The following is a 17,485-nucleotide window of genomic DNA, read 5'->3' on the forward strand; positions in this document are numbered from 1 at the left end:
TCCGGATCATTGTTTTTTGCAGTTCGTCAGCATGCATTTGTGTGATGAGTTAAAGGTTACATAAAAATTAACTATCAAACAATGACTATGTTTCTATGCCTAATTAAGAAAATTATGCCCCAGACTTTTGGTTACAAAAATTCCTTTTGGGGGTATTTTTATACCTGTTAATTATCTCTCTGCATTATGCATATTTTCCATCGACAGTCAGATTTTTGTAGAAATTACATCGTCAGTGAGCTTGCTTGGATCTCATTGAAGTTCCCCGAAGCCCGGTGAACTGTGTTGCTGCAGTGTGGGCAAGGTGACATGCACAGACACTGTATGGCTTCTTCAGGATAGCTTAGCGGCCCCTCCACGCCTTTACACCCGCCCCATTCGGTCTGTTCCCCACACCCCCGCCCCCTTGCAGCCAGACTTGTTCGGACTGTCCCCCACAGAGGTTTTTTTTAAGCAGGGATCATCGTTACTGGACTGTCTGCTGGGGCCTTAAGAAAAGTGTACTTTGAAGCCATATTTACCCCCGAAAGTGAAAGTTGAAAAATTTGTTTGTATTGTTATGTGTTATTACACATGATTATCTGCACATTATGAAATAAAACCAAAACATTTCATGTATCCTTTAAGCTGGCTTGCATTGCAGATTTAAACTAAAAATGTTCGGTATGCGAAAAATACCCTTGTGAACCTCTCTGAAATAATCTCTCAGACTTAGTTCCTTCAGTATTCCAGCAAGGCATATACCTATTGCTAGCTATTCCTTTATTAAGTTGATGCCTGAGATTTCAAACATTGAAGTTTTTAAGTGTTTTCGAAAAAGAAGAGAAAGCTATGTCATCAGACAAAATTTTGGTAATTCCGAGAATGAAGACAAGGTTTTGGCTTTAAATACCATTGTTTCCGCCCTGGTGTTGAAAAGTTGATGTTTATCAGCAGGAAACCATTATAGATGGTCGGAGGACTGTGCAAGAAGCTAGTTGTATAAGATACAGTTACACATATGCTAATTGTGAGAGAGAGAACTGCTGGATGAGTCACTGATGAAATTCCTCTCTACACACAGCCAACTGGAAAGACTGGATAGCTGAGCTATAGTGGGCAGGCTGACAAAATGAAACTAGGGTAAACAGTATGGTTAAGTCTGCCATGTTCTACCAAGGCTGTAGAAAGAACAGCTGAGACTGGAGAAGTAAGACTTAGCGGGGAGCGGAGATAGTACTCACAGATATGTCACGCTTGTTCTGATGCTGAAATGTAAGATTTGTCTATATTATGGGATGATAGGGGATTGTAGGAATAAGAAGGGGTGTTCTCAAAATTACAACAAGTCAGTGTTAACTTATGATGTACTTATGTTTCTTGCAACAACTCTCCTGGTAAGATTCTAACGGAAATGTAAGGTTTTCCTATTTTATGTGAAGACACAGTATGGTGCTGGTACATCTATGACAGGACTGTAGGGGTAAATGTAAGAAGGGGCTTGCTCAAAGTTACAGGACATTAATGCTACCTTGTGATGTACAAGTTTCAGTTGTCTTTGTAAAGATTCTAAGGGAAATGTAACATTTGCCTTTTTATGCAAAGTCATACAGTGTGGTGTTTGTACATCTCTGACAGGATTATAGGGATAGATTTAGGAAGAGTGGTGTCCTCAAACTTCCAGTTTAATGCTAACTTGTGATTTATTTGCATTTCATGCAACAACAATCTTAGTAAAGATTCTAACAGAAATGTAAGATTTGCCACATGATACAGTGTGGTGTTTGTACATCTCTGACAAGAAGGGGTGTGCTCAAAATTACAAGAAATTAATGCTGTTGTACATGAAGTTCTACGATTCTGGGGAAATGCAATAGTTTCCTCTTTTACAGTATGATACCTTCCTTTCTCTTGACAGAATTACCCATGATAATATTATTTTTGGGGCTGAAACTTACAATTTTCCAGTTGACATCATCCCATGTTCCACGTAAACCTCAAAACACCTTTCTAAAATCAATAGAACGTTAGAATCAGAAGAAATGGGCAGGTTAGTCATGGACGAAATTTATGGTCATTTAGTGTAGTTAGAAATGTTAATAGAATCTTACTCAAAATTACAAAAAATGCTATCATGTGGTGTTGGGTATCTCTTGCACCATATTCATGTATATTCATGTAGTTAACAAACACTGTTAACCTGTTAACCGCATGACTTTATCCATGTACACGTATACAAAGTAGGCCCTAAAACCACAGTGTATGCTATTTGCCATTGACTGTCCCCTAGAGGAGAGTCCATGTATTATCATAATACATGGACTGGTATGCCAGTCTGCTATGTTTGTGAACATAACTCAGTGCCAATCATATATTGGTTGAGCACTGCCTAATGTTTATAGTATGTTGGCCCATCTCATTTATTGGTACATTCATATGTTCTTGGCTTTCGCTATGTGGGCTGCGAGTTCAAATCTGACCTTGGTCAGGATGTGTGTAGGTTTTTTTTTAACAAGCTCTGGAAGGCTTTGATCCTGATTCAATCATGCCAAATATTGCTCATAAAGTGTTGCAATATATAACTGTTTCTTTTCTGTCCTACTCTGATATGACTGGTTAACCTGGGTACACACTACCTGATGCAACACATGTTTTGTTTGTTTGTTTGTTTGTTTGTTTGTTTGTTTTTTCGGTCCTAAACTTGATTTTTGTACATAGGCTCTGGACTTGTATCATGGAGGTTAAATGTTGGATGTGGATGTCATATTTAACAGCCTTTTTTCTTTGAAGCTGAATGACCCTCCTAACCAGTGAGGTTTTGGGTTCAAATCCAGGTTTCGCTTATTTGACCATTACAGCTTGAAGTTAAGGCGTTTTCTCAACTACCTGTACACATTTATGAAGTGAAAGGTTGTAGTTTGCTGCAGTCCCAAGCAGTTTAATAGAATAAATAAGTAAAATCAAACAAGATCGGATTTTTATATGTATACTTAACACTATTTTTATGTGTTCCAGGGAGCCACGGAAGGTGGTACTGAAGAAAGGCTCTACGGGTCTAGGCTTCAACATTGTAGGCGGGGAAGATGGAGAAGGCATCTTTGTGTCTTTCATCCTGGCCGGGGGACCGGCTGACCTCAGCGGAGAACTGCGCAGAGGAGACCAGCTCGTTTCTGTGAGTTGCTGCCCCTTTTTTCAATTCTGTGGCCAGTTGAGATGTTATGTTTGCCCTGTCTGGTTGTCCAGCCATCTTTTGATCAATGAAAATCTTGTTGCATTAGAAAAACAGTTTTGGCATGTCCCAACTGTATGTAGCAATTCATGTAAAAACTCAAAAAAATGTATAGGCATGATGGTGACAAAATGTTCATGGTGTCTAGATTTTATTGTGAAGAGTCAGGAAAATTATTGAACATTGATATTTTTGTATCTGTCACCATAAAATCACCAATCAAAGAAAAATTTAGACTTGAATAAGTTTAAAATTTTACATCTGAACTGTCTGAAATAATAATTACAAAATGTTAATGGGCCTGGATTGTTCTTCACACTTTCAGGAGATTTTTGTAACATTGACTTCATTGACATTAATCCAAGAAATTGACACTTCTGGTTTAAGCGTTCACATTGTATTCCAGAGAAATTAAGTTTCTGAACCTTTGCTATGAAATACTGTTGGCTTCACACTCGTGTTCATGAATATTTATTTCCATGATTCTCACCTGTTCAGGTAAATGGTGTGGATCTGCGGGCTGCCACCCATGAGGAGGCCGCTGCAGCGCTGAAAGGGGCGGGCGACACTGTTGATATTGTGGCTCAGTACAAACCTGAAGGTGAGTGCACTCAGGGAAGGTGAATACTATGGCATGTTTTATGCGAAATTCTTTGAATATTCATAAGCTATGTCATGTGACCTGAGATTTGTCTTGGGATTGGAGATTCATTTTACAGTGTCATATTTGGTTGAGTGTTTGTATGTGACATAAATATGTGCGAGGCTGAAGCTTACAATTTCACAGTAGGATACCATCTTTCTACCCAAGGAAAGCTTAAAGGGCTTTTCTAAGATCAATAGAAGTCCATATATGAGAAATAAGCATGTCATGTTCAAAATTTTAGGTCAAATGTGTGTTGATGCTGTTTCTAGATGGCAAAACTTTTATCCCTGACACTGTGCAAGGGAAGCTCTGCCAGCTACCTTGCAGATGATTGGGTGTTTCCACCAGGCTCTGCCCTTTTTCCATCCATTGTAATGCTGGCCATATTTGTTGCTCAAAAGTGGATAACTTTCAGTAAAATGTATCAAATGTATACAACATGAGAACATAGGAGAAATCAGAGCTGGTATCAACCTCAGCACTGACAGCACGAAGCTGGATATTTATACTGCGTGTGTCACCAAAACTGGGTCATCCCTTCTAGAAGTGTGGTCTTGATCAGGAAACTAGTTATGAAAAGCCCCATTGAATATTCTCTGTAAATGATGAAGTGGGCGAGCAGTATTTTTATATAACCAGCTATGAATAACTGGCGTTGTTATGGAAAACCCTACATGTACCCTATTTCTTCTAATTTTTTCGGGACATCTTGTCTGCTCATGTAAGCCAATATATATGTAATTGTAGCAGATATATTGAGTTTCTTTTTTCTCACATGGTTAGACCACCTAATGAACAACATGCCAGTATCTTTACTTTTCCAAAAGGCTGGTAAAGAAATGTAATATTCTACTTTCAGCAGTACTAATATCTGTCCCAAAAATTAGAATAATTAGGATATAGGTCTGCCGCATGGTTTATTAATAGTCATGATGACATGTGACTTGGATGGTAGTAGGAATTAATTGCAGGTAATTGTGCATTGGATGATGCAGCAGTTTTTCAATCATGAGTAATCTTTTTAGTATCTGAACTCTGATGAAGTGTCCGATCCATGTGTTATGGAGTTGTTTATTTGCTATTTTTTCATCTTAAAAAAAAAACAAACAAAAAAACAGCACTTTCCTGTCTTTCGTTAGTTGTTTTTATAGACATACCCTAAATGACGTAAAAATTCGACCACAAAAGAGCATTATTGCAGGCATAGTAATGTCATGAGATATTACTCCTTGAACTAAAATTTCACATTTTCCCAGTAGGATATCATCCTACCTTCCAAACACCTGTAATAACACCTTTCTAAAATCAGTATAACTCCCAGAATCTGGGATTATGAGCAATAAATTCATGGATAAAATTTTAGGTCATTTAGGGTAATTTATGGATGTACAAATTGAGAACCAATTTAGGCGGTGTGTCAGTATTCTTTAAGCAGGGTGATGTATGTACCAGACTGGCTTCCTTTTGTGCTTCACAAATATATTTAAAAAAAAAAAATACACCTTTACAGAAAAAAACTAGTCCCAGGTGGCTAGTTTGGCAATGGTTGTGTTTTTAGCTACGACAAATCAACCTGTGTGTTGTAGACATCTATGATCTCTTGTACAGGATGTGTTTTTGAAATTTTAGTTTTCACTGTTACAGAGTATAATAGATTTGAGACGAAGATTCAGGATTTGCGGGAACAAATGATGAATACCAGTACAGGCAGCTTACGGACAACACAAAAACGCAGTCTCTTTGTCAGGTAGGTATCTTTAGGGCTGCGTAGTACTTGAAACATAGACATTGACCTTGTGAAATTAAGATGCCCGATTTTCTGGTTTTCTCGGAAGAGTAATGGGACAAGACTAGATAAGATACAACAGCAGAACCTCTCAAGTTTTGTCCAAAAATAATTAAACTTTTTCCCAGAGGAAAACACTGTTCATGGAGTTGCCTCCCTTGTATCTCTGTTATTACAATGTCACCATCATGAATGATACTTTATTTTGCTGTGTTTTATATACCTGTCTCAGGGAATAGGTAAATATTTGGTTTACAGAGGATGTATCACTCTAGATGACTTTCCCAAGGTACTTTTTGCTGATTTTCTAAGTACATGCATATGTGATTGCAAGAATACTATCTTCTGTTTGTATTTCAACCCCCTGGAATTTATTGGTTTTTCTGGTATGGGTTTTCAGAGCTCTGTTTGATTATGACCACACAAAAGACAGTGGCTTACCCGGAAAAGGCTTAGCATTCAAATATGGTGACATTTTACATGTGACAAATGCCAGTGACGATGAATGGTGGCAGGCTAAGAGAATAACCCCTGAGGGGGAAGAGGAAGGCATGGGAATCATTCCCAGTAAGCACAGGTGAGAACACTTTCTGTGTGTAAGAGGTCAGATTATTGCAGTAAACACAGGTGAGAAAATCTTCTGTGTGTAAAAAGATCAGACAATCCCAGGGAACACAGGTGAGAAAATCTTCTGTGTGTAAATGATCAGATAATCCCAGGGAACACAAGTGAGAAATCTTCTGTGAGTAAATGATCAGATTATCACAGGGAGCACAGGTGAGAAAATCTTCTGTGTAAATGATCAGATAATCACAGGGAACACAGTTGAGAAATCTTCTATGAGTACAAAGATCAGATAATCGAAGTAAACACAAGTTAGAAAATCTTCTGTGTGTAAAAGATCAGATAATCACAGGGAACACAGGTGAGAAAATCTTCTGTGTGCAAAAGATCAGATAATCCCAGTAAACACAAGTGAGAAAATCTTCTCTGTGTAGATGATCATATAATCACAGGGAACACAGGTGAGAAATTTTAAGTGTGTAAATGGCCAGGTAATCCCAGGGCACACAGTTGAGAAGCCTTTTATGAGTAAAGATCAGATAATCCTAGTTAACACAAGTGAGAAAATCTTCTGAGTAAATGGCCAGGTAATCCCAGGGAACACAACTGAGAAATCCTCTATGAGTAAATGATCAGATAATCCCAGGGACCACAGTTGAGAAAATCTACTCTGTGTAAATGATCAGGGAACACAGGTGAGAAATCTTTGGTGTGTAAAAGATAATTATCTCTTGCTTAAAAATGAGATAATCCCAAAAATCACATCATCCAAGTAAACATTGATGAGATAATTGTATTTTCAAGTTTTGTGGAAAACTTGGGTGAATGTGAATTATTTTGTATGTCATTGAACACAATCTCTGTAGTAAATATAGGAATATGTAAATGGTGTTAACATTGTGGTTTGTTTCTTTTATCATGTCTATTTTATCTCCAGGGTGGAGAGAAAGGAACGTGCTCGGTTGAAGAATGTGAAGTTTACTGGTCGCGGTGGAAACGACAGAGTTAGTGAGGCAAGTCCTCTTTATTATCACATTGTCTTTAATGTACAGGATGAATATTTTAATAAATAAATGTGAATTGTTGATGTTACTATAAACTGGATTGATCTGATCATTTTACTGGCACAAATTAGTCCGTTCTAATAGACTAACACTGTTGTCATCTTGTCAAATTTGCCAAAACATGGTCAAAAAAACTTGTGGAACATGAAGGCTTGTAGTGAGGCCTTTTTTTTTTTAACAGTTTCTGATTGTCATGTCCTATTGTATTACAGGCCACGGCTAATGAAAAACGAAAGAAGAATTTCTCCTTCTCTCGTCGGTTTCCATTCATGAAGAGTAAAGACCAGAGCGGAGGGGAGGAATTAAGTGCAGATGAACGTAAGGACATTGTTTTTTTTTATCAAAATCATGAACATAAGAAAGTCCATTATTGAGACTGAATGGAAAACTTTATTTCCAAAATGTGAAAAATCCTTCTTAAATATACCCTAAATGACCTTAAATTTTTGTCTATAACGAACTCGCTCATTTTTCTTGATTTTCAGAGTTCTATTCATTTTAGAAAGGTGTTTTGAGGTTTGAGGTCTGTTAGGGTATTTATGAATGGATACTTTTATTCTCTCCAGTTTAAGGGAATGTATACTCAGTCCATTGTGCAGGATTTTGGTGTTGAAGATTAAGTAATGTACTGGAGGAAATACAGTCAAGTTTTTCATTGCGTTACCTTGAAAACATTTCCATTAATGTACATGTACATTTCCCTCAGCCTAATGTAATGGTTGTGTGATTTTTTTTTTTACTCTTCACAGCTGAAGAGGCTTCTCCCAAAGGTAGGTAACTCTAGTGGCATGACTGAAAGGAAACTTTAATTGGAGACATGTGTATCTGAGCTCATTGAGTATCTAGACATGTAATTGAAATGTGGTAATGTTTGATACTAGAAGATTGCAATGGCTCTCATTATTTCTGGATATTTCTATAGATGATTGTTAAATGCATTAATGAACATTTTGTAGTAGTTTTGTGTTTATCAGTGCATGCTTCTTCTTGAGTTCTGAGATTAGTTCTTCATAGAGCAGATCTGATTGCTCTTCAATCTCTCCATATGTGAACTTTGTCTTAGCTCATCATCAGAGAATCCCTGCGGATTGTTTTGTTTGACCTTCACCTAAGTGTTGCATGTGGTTTTATATCTGTACTCGTTGGTATTGTTTCTTTTGCTCAACATTCTGGATGGTTTCTCTTCTGTTTGAGTGAGTGCAAGTAGTCAAAGTTTGAACATTTCCTTTGATTTATTTTCCCTCACTGGAAACTAAATAGTTACATTTGGTGCAAATCAAGAGGTTTTTGAATACAATCATGGTATTATCTGCAGCAGAAGATGATCTCGGTTTTAAAATTGCAAAATGTGGAACCTTGCTCTATGCATGTCTTTCTCTTCAAGCCTCAGATAAAGGGAGATCACTTTACTGCTAAGTCTTCCCTTACTAATCTCTAACCCAAAACCACCTGACCCTATTTTCCTTCCCAAAATTTCAGCCAATGGGAGTGTGAGTGAAAGCGACGCTAGTTTCCGTAAGTACTCAAAAGTGTTGCAGGGTAAAAGCGAGAGATTAATATGTTAAGAAATGTGGAAAAGTGACCATTGTGAATTCCAGCCTTTACTTTTCCCTGATGCAGGGAAGTATTTGATTGGCTCTGTCTTCCTAATTTTTTTTCCAACTTGCATGGCATGTGTATCGTTTATTTTTATCTTGTGTCTTTTATGTACTTTATGTTATATGCACATTTTATTTTTAAAATTATTTTCTGATTTTAAATGTAAATATGTTTGACATATTTTAATTTAGCCATCTGCATGGTGTTTCATCATTTAACTCTTACACATATATGCTACGAACCGCAGAGATACAAATGGTTTTTTCGCAATTCATAAACAATGTGTTGTGTTTTTTTCTTCTACAGAAGAAGCAATACTTTCTTACGAAGCAGTTGTACAGCAGGAATGTAAGTAAACAAAGCAATTAAGTTTTAGCTTGAAACGGTGCTCTTGAAAGATATTACAAGTTCTGAAATAAAATATGAATAATCCCAGGGGCTTGAAAAGTATTCAGTTTTTTAGTTCATTTTTATAGTATTTGAAAAGTCTGGACTTTAATGAGAATCACCAAAAAAAAAAGTGAGTGAGTTGGTTCTGGGATCCAGATAGCATTAGCTCTTGTAGGAATAATGTTATGAGAAACTGTTCTTGATAAGTATTTAACAGCTAAATTGATTTAGGACTCTATAGATGCCCATACAGGAAACACGGGTTCATGAATTTGAACTCACTGGGTATTTGAAAGTTTTTGAAAATTTCTTAAATCAGATGTCACACAAGCTGTGCAAACCGATGTTTAAAGTTTCCAGATGTTGTTCAGACTCTCACTGATGATAGTACAAGTTTGAAACCATCCTTGTAATTTTGTCTTCTCTAGCTTGATAATGCTGTAGTCTCACATTACTGACTGACATTCACATATTTGTGTTTTTTTCCCTCTCTTTTTCAGTGAAATATACGCGACCAGTCATCATTTTAGGGCCTCTAAAAGATCGTATCAACGATGATCTGGTTTCAGAATTCCCAGACAAATTTGGAATCTGTGTTCCACGTAAGTTTATTTTGTATAATCATGAAAGCTTTTTCTCAAGACTAACAGTTTCACGGTTTTAGTGTGTTCAGTATGTACTCTTTTGGATGGCCCAACGAGTGACTAACGTTTTGGATGGCAAAACGAGTGACTAACGTTGGAACACTTCGTATTCCAGGTTCTCAGTGTATCTCCCCTCTGAATTTCACAACAATGTTTCTGTGTGTTTTTCTAGACACAACCCGGTCAAGACGGGACTACGAAGTGGACGGACGTGATTATCATTTTGTGGACTCGCGAGAACAAATGGAGCGTGACATACAAAACCACTTGTTCATTGAAGCAGGACAGTATAATGATAACTTGTACGGCACCAGCGTCGCTTCTGTCAAAGAGGTCGCAGAAAAGGTAACGCGACTTTCTCAAATTACATCTATAACTGGAAAATAGAAATAAGATCTTAGGAAGTAAAGATTAACAGAGAAGAGAATTTTGGAGAAATCAGAGTTTTCAAAGTATGTAATCTTGAATTATTAAATTAAACTGATCAAACTGCTCCTATAAATATTTTTGTTAGAAATAGAATGAAATGCTTTGTAAAAAGAGTTTTTTGGAGCCTACATCATGTTTTCAAATGTGTTGTGTGCTGGTATAATCTATAATTCATCCAGAAGAACAATGTAAATTTTCATACCTTACATTAACCTCGCATTTAAAAACAGCTTAGCGTGTAGAACCTCCGCGCCTCAAAAATCCGCACAGAATGAATCAGTACATGCATTTACATGTACTGGACAAAACTCCAATAAATTATGTTCACGAAGACATTCTCTGTTCCTCTCCCAGTTTTTTGCCACATTCTGTAGCCTTTAGGGCTGGTAAATCCAAGATAATTCACAGTTGTGACTTATGCTCACATGCTGGGTCGACATTGTGACCTAACAAATCAGGTTGTTGCTCCTTGCGCATGTGTGGTTGACCTTTCACCACGTCTCTGTTTTGATCAGCTGGCTGGCAGTTCTGACAGACAGAAAGCCATGTTACTGCGGAGGTTCAAATGTGCATAAATATTTTAGCTTTCAGAGTTGCTCTGCTGTCGTCTATTCAGGACGAATCTCGCATAGGCCTTTAAAAAGAAGGGATTTAGTAGAAATATGAATACTAATTTGTTGTTGTTGTTGTTGCTTTGTGCTTGACAGGGCAAACATTGTATCCTCGATGTCAGTGGGAATGCCATTAAGAGGTTACAAGTTGCTGGCCTTTACCCAATTGCCATTTTCATCAAACCCAAATCTGTGGAATCAATTATGTAAGTTATTCAGGTTGTCATTACTTTATTCATAATTATCCAGTTTGTTTCACCTTAAGTGTAACATGTAAAAATGGATATTCAGGAGCACGTAAAGGCTTAAAAGTATACCTCTTGCGCCAGAATGAGGTATGTCTGAGAAGAAAGTAGTAAAACTTGATAAAAAAAATCTTAAGTGTCACAGTAAGGTGGATAAATCATGCCGAATCAAGCAAAATGTTAAATTTTAGGTCACATGCAGTGATTTAAATCCAGTTTTTGCGATATATCTTTAACACCCCTAGTCCATAGTTGTTCAGCCATCTTCTTTACAAATGAGGTGACAGACTCAAATTCTGCTCGTGGTTTCCTCCGACCATAATGTTGGTCGCCGTCGTAGAAGTGAAATATTCTTTAGTACAGCATAAAGCACTTATCAGATAAATAAATAAATCGAATTCAGCTCTTGATAGTGAAGCTACATGTTGAAATTAGAAAATTTTCAACGACTTGCGAAATTGTGTTGGCTTACTCAGGTTTCTCCTACCTGTAAACATGATGACTGCTGTGTTATGGGTGAAGAATTCTTGAGCAAGACATTAAATACTTATCTAATATGCAAACATGATTCAGATATAGGAAGTTAAATTCTTATCTAATATGTAAACATGGGTTAGATATAAGCTGAATTAGTTTGAACCAAGTAACTGTCATTCTGATTTCATGAATGAATCTAGGAGTTTCAAGGTTATTCCATTGGAAGTACCGGTATAAGAAAGACAAATAAACAGTTTGTCAATTTTTTATATGCTGTTTGAACAAGGTCTTTGTTTGCTCTGGAAACTACAATATAATTGTTGAATTTGCTTTTGATTTAATTTCTGGTGTATTCAGACTGCAGTTGAGCCTCAGGATTAAGATCTCCTGAAGTAAACAGAAAGCAACAAGAGGACTTTCTAATTGCAATAAAACAAAGTAGATATGATCTCTTTTGACAAGGAGTTTATTTACAAATGGCAGTTGAAACTTTGAATGACAGTTTTTGTTCTCTCTTTTAGTTGATACTTGTTTACAAACCTCATGTTAAATCTGTCTCACCACAAAAATGCCACCATTTTTTTTTTTTTTTTTTTTTTTTTTTTTTTTTTTTAACAAAGTGTTGTTGTTGTTTTATAAATGTAGGGAGATGAACAAAAGGATCACAGAAGAACAAGCCAAGAAGACGCATGAACGGGCGCTGAAACTGGAACAGGAGTTTGGGGAATATTTCACAGGTATGAAAAAGGACCAACGCTCCAATGAAGTCATACCCTGTCCATATCTCAATAACGGAGGGGTTAAAGTGTCTGCTATGTAAGCCACTGAGCAGGGTTCAATCCTGAGTCTTGTCAAGCCGGCCACTTTACCAGCAGTGTAGGTGCTTTACAAGATTAGCACTTGTCCTAAAGGAACATGCCCAAAGTTGGCTCAGTGTTGTGATGTGTTGTTAACATGAAATTATGTCCCAAATATGTGGAAACTGTGAATGTACGTCTGAGACCCTTGATAAAACATGAAACTAGCTTCAGCAGCCATCAAATAGCGGAATTTGTAACCGAGCTTGCTTTTGTCTCTTTCCACAGCGGTCGTTCAAGGTGATACAGCTGACGAGATCTATGCAAAGGTCAAGGAGGTCATTCGTGACCAATCAGGTCCTACCATTTGGGTCCCCGCCAAGGAGAAACTCTAGAAATGAAGACAAGTGAACTTCACTCCCCCACATTCCTCGAATGGGCTGAACTCAGACTGTGAAGCTGGGAGAGTACATGACATTATTTGGGGAGGAATGGCGTGAATGAAAAATAAAAATGACAGATCGAATTGTAAACTGTATCATACATGTGAGACCATTGAGAACTTCAGAAGACGTTGTAAATTGTTTTTTCAGCGAATTCCAAATGATTGTACACAGATTTTATCAAAAGGGGATAGACCCCTTCTACTGGAGCGTGTATAGCCAACACACCCTGTCTGTTGAGAGAAACAGCCATGATGTATTTAGCTCAAATTTTTATCATGTTTCACTATAGTGTCTAATGTATAAAGATAGTCATTCCTTGGGCTGCGAGAGCGGTTATCGCCACTAGTAAGGAGAAATAATAAAACCCAGACTCTGGTTTGGTGGCTGTATATTATCAATGTTGATAAGAATGTTGGTTTAGTTTTCAGCTGGCTATGATGTGTAGAGATAAAAGATTGATGGATAGCTGCTAAGTTATTTGTCAAGGTCAATAAGAAAGTTGGTTTGGTTTGAGCTGGCTATGATGTGTAGAGATAAAGGATTGATGGACAACTGTTTGGTTATTTATCAAGGTCGATAAGAAAGTTGGTTTGGTTTGAGCTGGCTATGATGTGTAGAGATAAAGGATTGATGGACAACTGTTTGGTTATTTATCAAGGTCGATAAGAAAGTTGTTTGGCTTGAGCTGGCTATGACGTTTAGAGATAAAGGATTGATGGACAACTGTTTGGTTATTTATCAAGGTCGATAAGAAAGTTGGTTTGGTTTCAGCTGGTTATGATGTGTTGGGTAAATGCTTGGTACTTTTGGTTGAGATAAGTGTACTCATTGTGATACATATTGGTTTTTGAGCACCAAGTGTAATAAGTAATATGTGTATGGTGAATGCTATATAAGTGACAGCTTTGGATACAAGATGATTTTTGCCTGTGGCGTATTTTGTTTATAGTTGTTTTTATGAAGGAGACAGGAAAAACTGGTTGAATTCTTACTAGCATGGCAGTTGGAAAGAAAAAAGAAAAACATGCACTTCTACACAATGTGACATGTAAAAGTAGCAAACTAGGAATGTGTTTAATAAGCACAGCAAACTGGGAAGCAGCCGTGATTTGTTTCTTCGGACAACAACATGTTGAGGCCATGGTTGATACTGTTTCCAGTATCTGTTTGGGCCTGAGCTGTTTGGGCGATTTATCATTTCTCCTTGGGCGACCATTGCAGTGGAATGTTGTGGAAAATTGTTTTGAAAGTATGGCCTGACAAGAAGTACTAACGCAAACAAGGGTCTGTATATTTGTTGATCATGAAAAATACATACATATACATAATTATATATTGAAGTAAACTCATACCTCCATTCTGATTGGTCATAATTCTGGCCAATCCAATCGTATGCTCACTACATGACCGTGTATATTGTGTAATCCTGCGTATTAATATACAGGGCAGAAACTTTCTATACCCTGCAAGAATTGGCCGCTGAACTGTAAAGCCTGAAGGAGCTCCAGTGTGATGTGGTCAAGCAAGAGTTCAAATCTAGACACTGTCACTTTTTCTGACAAATATTCTGCCAGTGTGTTTTCTCTTGTCCTTACTGGCTGAAACTTCACTATTGATGTTCTGCTCAAATGTGAGATTCCCCAAACACTGAAAATGCTATACTTTTTTGTTTTTTTCGGCCTTTTTAAAGCTTATTATTCACTAATATAGTCTGAAGACTCATTGGATGACGTTCACATTGTGCTATAGTCACACAGGTCCTATTGGTCCAATATTTTAATGTTTGCTGAACATGCATGTTGTGACGTTAGTAGAAATTTCCACCATGAAATCATCAACAGCTTGATTCTGAACACGCTGAATTCTTCATCTTTTTATCCCACACAGTGTTTTGTAAGCGAACTGTTGGACAGTATTAGTGCAATTGTTCAAGACGTTCAACAGTTGTTACGTGTATAATAAGATAAGGTTTACCTGCAGAAAGAAAGTCCATTGTGTGATGTGTCAGAAATGCATCTCAAAAATTACCATAAACTCAAACATTTTTGTTTTTTTTTTTCTTTTTTGCAAAAATAAAACCATTCCTTTCGTTTTTTGTACATCGATGGCCAAAATTTCCACACCAAGGGATTTTCATGCATTTTTTCATGCGTCACATTGTCATTTCATATCAGTGTTTCTGCATTGTAAGAAGAATTGATGTGAGCTAGTCTTCGTGCTAATCATACATTTGCCTGAAAAACACGTATACACAAAATTGATTCCAAGGAAACCATTTCTTTGATGTTGTGTTGGAAATCTATCACATCTGTCATTGCACCGCTTGTCACAATTTTTTCCTTGAGCTTATTTACTTTTCAGGACTTGTGCACTGTTTGTAGTCCTTTGTACACTGCCCCAAAATCAGTACTTCAGTTATTGGTCTTTTACTTTACATATGAACACACTTCCTAGTAACTGCTATGGTTTGTTTTCTTTGGGGGGGGGGGGGGTGGAAGTATTAAAAAAGGAGACATGCTTTTTTTATGTAAGTGCTCAGACTTCATGTAGATATTTTTAGTGTGTATATTTTGGAGACATTTCCTCAGATGTATCTTGCAAGTCAGTTTACATCGTATTTTTTTTTTTTTTTTAATTTTTTTAAAGATTGTTAGAAACAACTGATATGAAGAAGCATGGTGGTATTTATTGACAGTGTCCAGCTCATTTGAATGTACGTGTAAAGGCTTGAATGGGATTTATGAAAACTGGAAAGGAAGATGTCCAAACTCTGTTCACTTTCATGAACAGGTAAGCGTTAAACGATCGCTTGAAAGGCTTTTCATTTCTGCCATTATTAGTATTTTTTACTTCAGATCTTATGAGTTTAGAGGGCAGAAAATGCAAATATTTTGTCCCTGAATAGTGAAGTTATGTACATTTTCTCACAGACTAAAACCAAAAATGTCCACATGAAAGGGTTCTGTTTTTAAATCACTTGCTTTTTCTCTGTACTGCAATGCCACTGCTGTGTAGCCTTCAAATTGTCACCGAACAGAAGTTATATCGTCCTAGGGACCCATGCGTAACCTTAATGGCTGAGCCATTGTTTATATTGTTTGATGTGAATATTCATTAGTAGGTATTATTATTATATTTCATATGTTATCTTTTTTCCTGTGATTGCCTTTAATGCTGTAGAAAATCGGTCATAACATTGTAGTAAAAGTTCACAATATTATTCTCCATGTTACCCATCATTCATCAGGTCAGATTCCAGACTTTTCTCTGACCAATCAGACCCAGCCTGCTCATGCGACTCATGAATGATTGGATAATGTACGCAAAAAATGATTGATGTCACTTTTATGCTACTCCAGATGGTTGATTGTTGAATGTTTGTTACAAGCTTGCGTCCTATCTTTTTTCACAGAGTTGTCTTTCTTAGCGAGAGCTCTTTGTTTCAGCACATATTTCTCTGTGTAAAGCCGTAGTGTAATAGTCTAGTTTTAGCAGCTTACATGCCATTGTGGTTCGTGGTGGCTCGCGATACATCACCAGCTTACAATGGTTGCGTAAACTTCCCATTTTCTTCTGTGACACAACTGGTTCTGTATCTTTGGTGTGTAGAGAAGCTATCTACATCCAATCATTGAGAAGCTAATAAATGAGTTGTCTGTACCAACAAGAATAGAGTTTTTTTTTTTAGAGCCTTCGTACCATTTCTCAACTTTTCCTAACTGTGAGTTAGCAGCTCTTTCAGTAGCAGGATCTGTCCAATTTTTGACGTTCTAGCTTTTCGTAATAAGAAGCCTCGAGTGCAACACACGAAATCTTTTATGGGGTGGTATTACAAATTTGTGCGTAAAGATTTTTTTTTTTTTGTTTAATACACGAAAACGAAATTTGTCATTCAAAGACATTTGTGAAGTTTATTTTCAATGGAAAATAAGTATTTTAGTGTAACATTTGTCCCTAAAGGCCTGTCAGCAGCCTGTGGATGGTCAAGGGTTCCCCAGGAGTTTTGCCCTGGTTTCCTCCCACCATAACGGTGGCCTCGGTTATATAAGTGATATATTCTTGAGTACGACGTAAAACTACAAGTAGCCCATGATTGACCTGTCTGACCTGGAAAACTACAAAGTAGCCCATGATTGACCTGTCTGACCTGTAAAATTACAAAGTAGCCCATGATTGACTTGTCTGACCTGTATAACTACAAAGTAGCCCATGATTGACCTGTCTGACCTGTAAAAAAAAAATGGGTTTTATGGGAAAGATAAATTTCATAAAATAGCGGTACTACTTCAGGTCCTGGAAACTTGCATGTTATTAAAGGAGAAGAAAACTTAAAAACATGACACTATAGGCTGAAAAGAGCACATATTTTTTCTATCTGGTGGTGCCTGCTGCATAATTTTGCCATTTTTCCTCACTATACATGTAAAGCCTGAAAACGGCAAAGCTGGCGAAAATGGCTGAGTCCATCGCGTCCGCCATCTTTAACACCCTGTAATTTATGCTGGGGGTGTGTTGCCTCTCAGCCAATGAGTCGTTAAAACTGCTGGCTTGTTCATGTAAACTTGGAACCTACGTCTAA

General features: G+C 37.2%; 1 protein-coding gene across 2 annotated transcripts in view; it reads left to right on the forward strand.

Annotated features, from left to right (window-relative positions):
- Positions 1-15,389, forward strand: part of LOC135479111 (disks large homolog 1-like) — a 137,887-nt gene extending 122,498 nt beyond the window's left edge. The window contains exons 13-26 of one of the 2 annotated variants that reach the window (XM_064758839.1): positions 2,995-3,151; positions 3,707-3,809; positions 5,499-5,601; positions 6,041-6,217; positions 7,142-7,217; positions 7,481-7,586; positions 8,018-8,038; positions 8,748-8,783; positions 9,174-9,215; positions 9,758-9,859; positions 10,074-10,246; positions 11,038-11,147; positions 12,309-12,400; positions 12,749-15,389. In XM_064758839.1, the coding sequence (XP_064614909.1) occupies positions 2,995-3,151; positions 3,707-3,809; positions 5,499-5,601; positions 6,041-6,217; positions 7,142-7,217; positions 7,481-7,586; positions 8,018-8,038; positions 8,748-8,783; positions 9,174-9,215; positions 9,758-9,859; positions 10,074-10,246; positions 11,038-11,147; positions 12,309-12,400; positions 12,749-12,855 (1,405 nt within the window). In that variant the 3' untranslated portion in view covers positions 12,856-15,389. The remainder of the gene's footprint in view (positions 1-2,994; positions 3,152-3,706; positions 3,810-5,498; positions 5,602-6,040; positions 6,218-7,141; positions 7,218-7,480; positions 7,587-8,017; positions 8,039-8,747; positions 8,784-9,173; positions 9,216-9,757; positions 9,860-10,073; positions 10,247-11,037; positions 11,148-12,308; positions 12,401-12,748) is intronic. The other variant, XM_064758840.1, reaches the window with a different exon arrangement.
- The last annotated feature ends 2,096 nt before the right edge of the window (positions 15,390-17,485 follow it).

The sequence above is a fragment of the Liolophura sinensis genome, chromosome 12 (genome assembly GCF_032854445.1).
Source record: "Liolophura sinensis isolate JHLJ2023 chromosome 12, CUHK_Ljap_v2, whole genome shotgun sequence".
Classification (NCBI taxonomy): domain Eukaryota; kingdom Metazoa; phylum Mollusca; class Polyplacophora; order Chitonida; family Chitonidae; genus Liolophura; species Liolophura sinensis.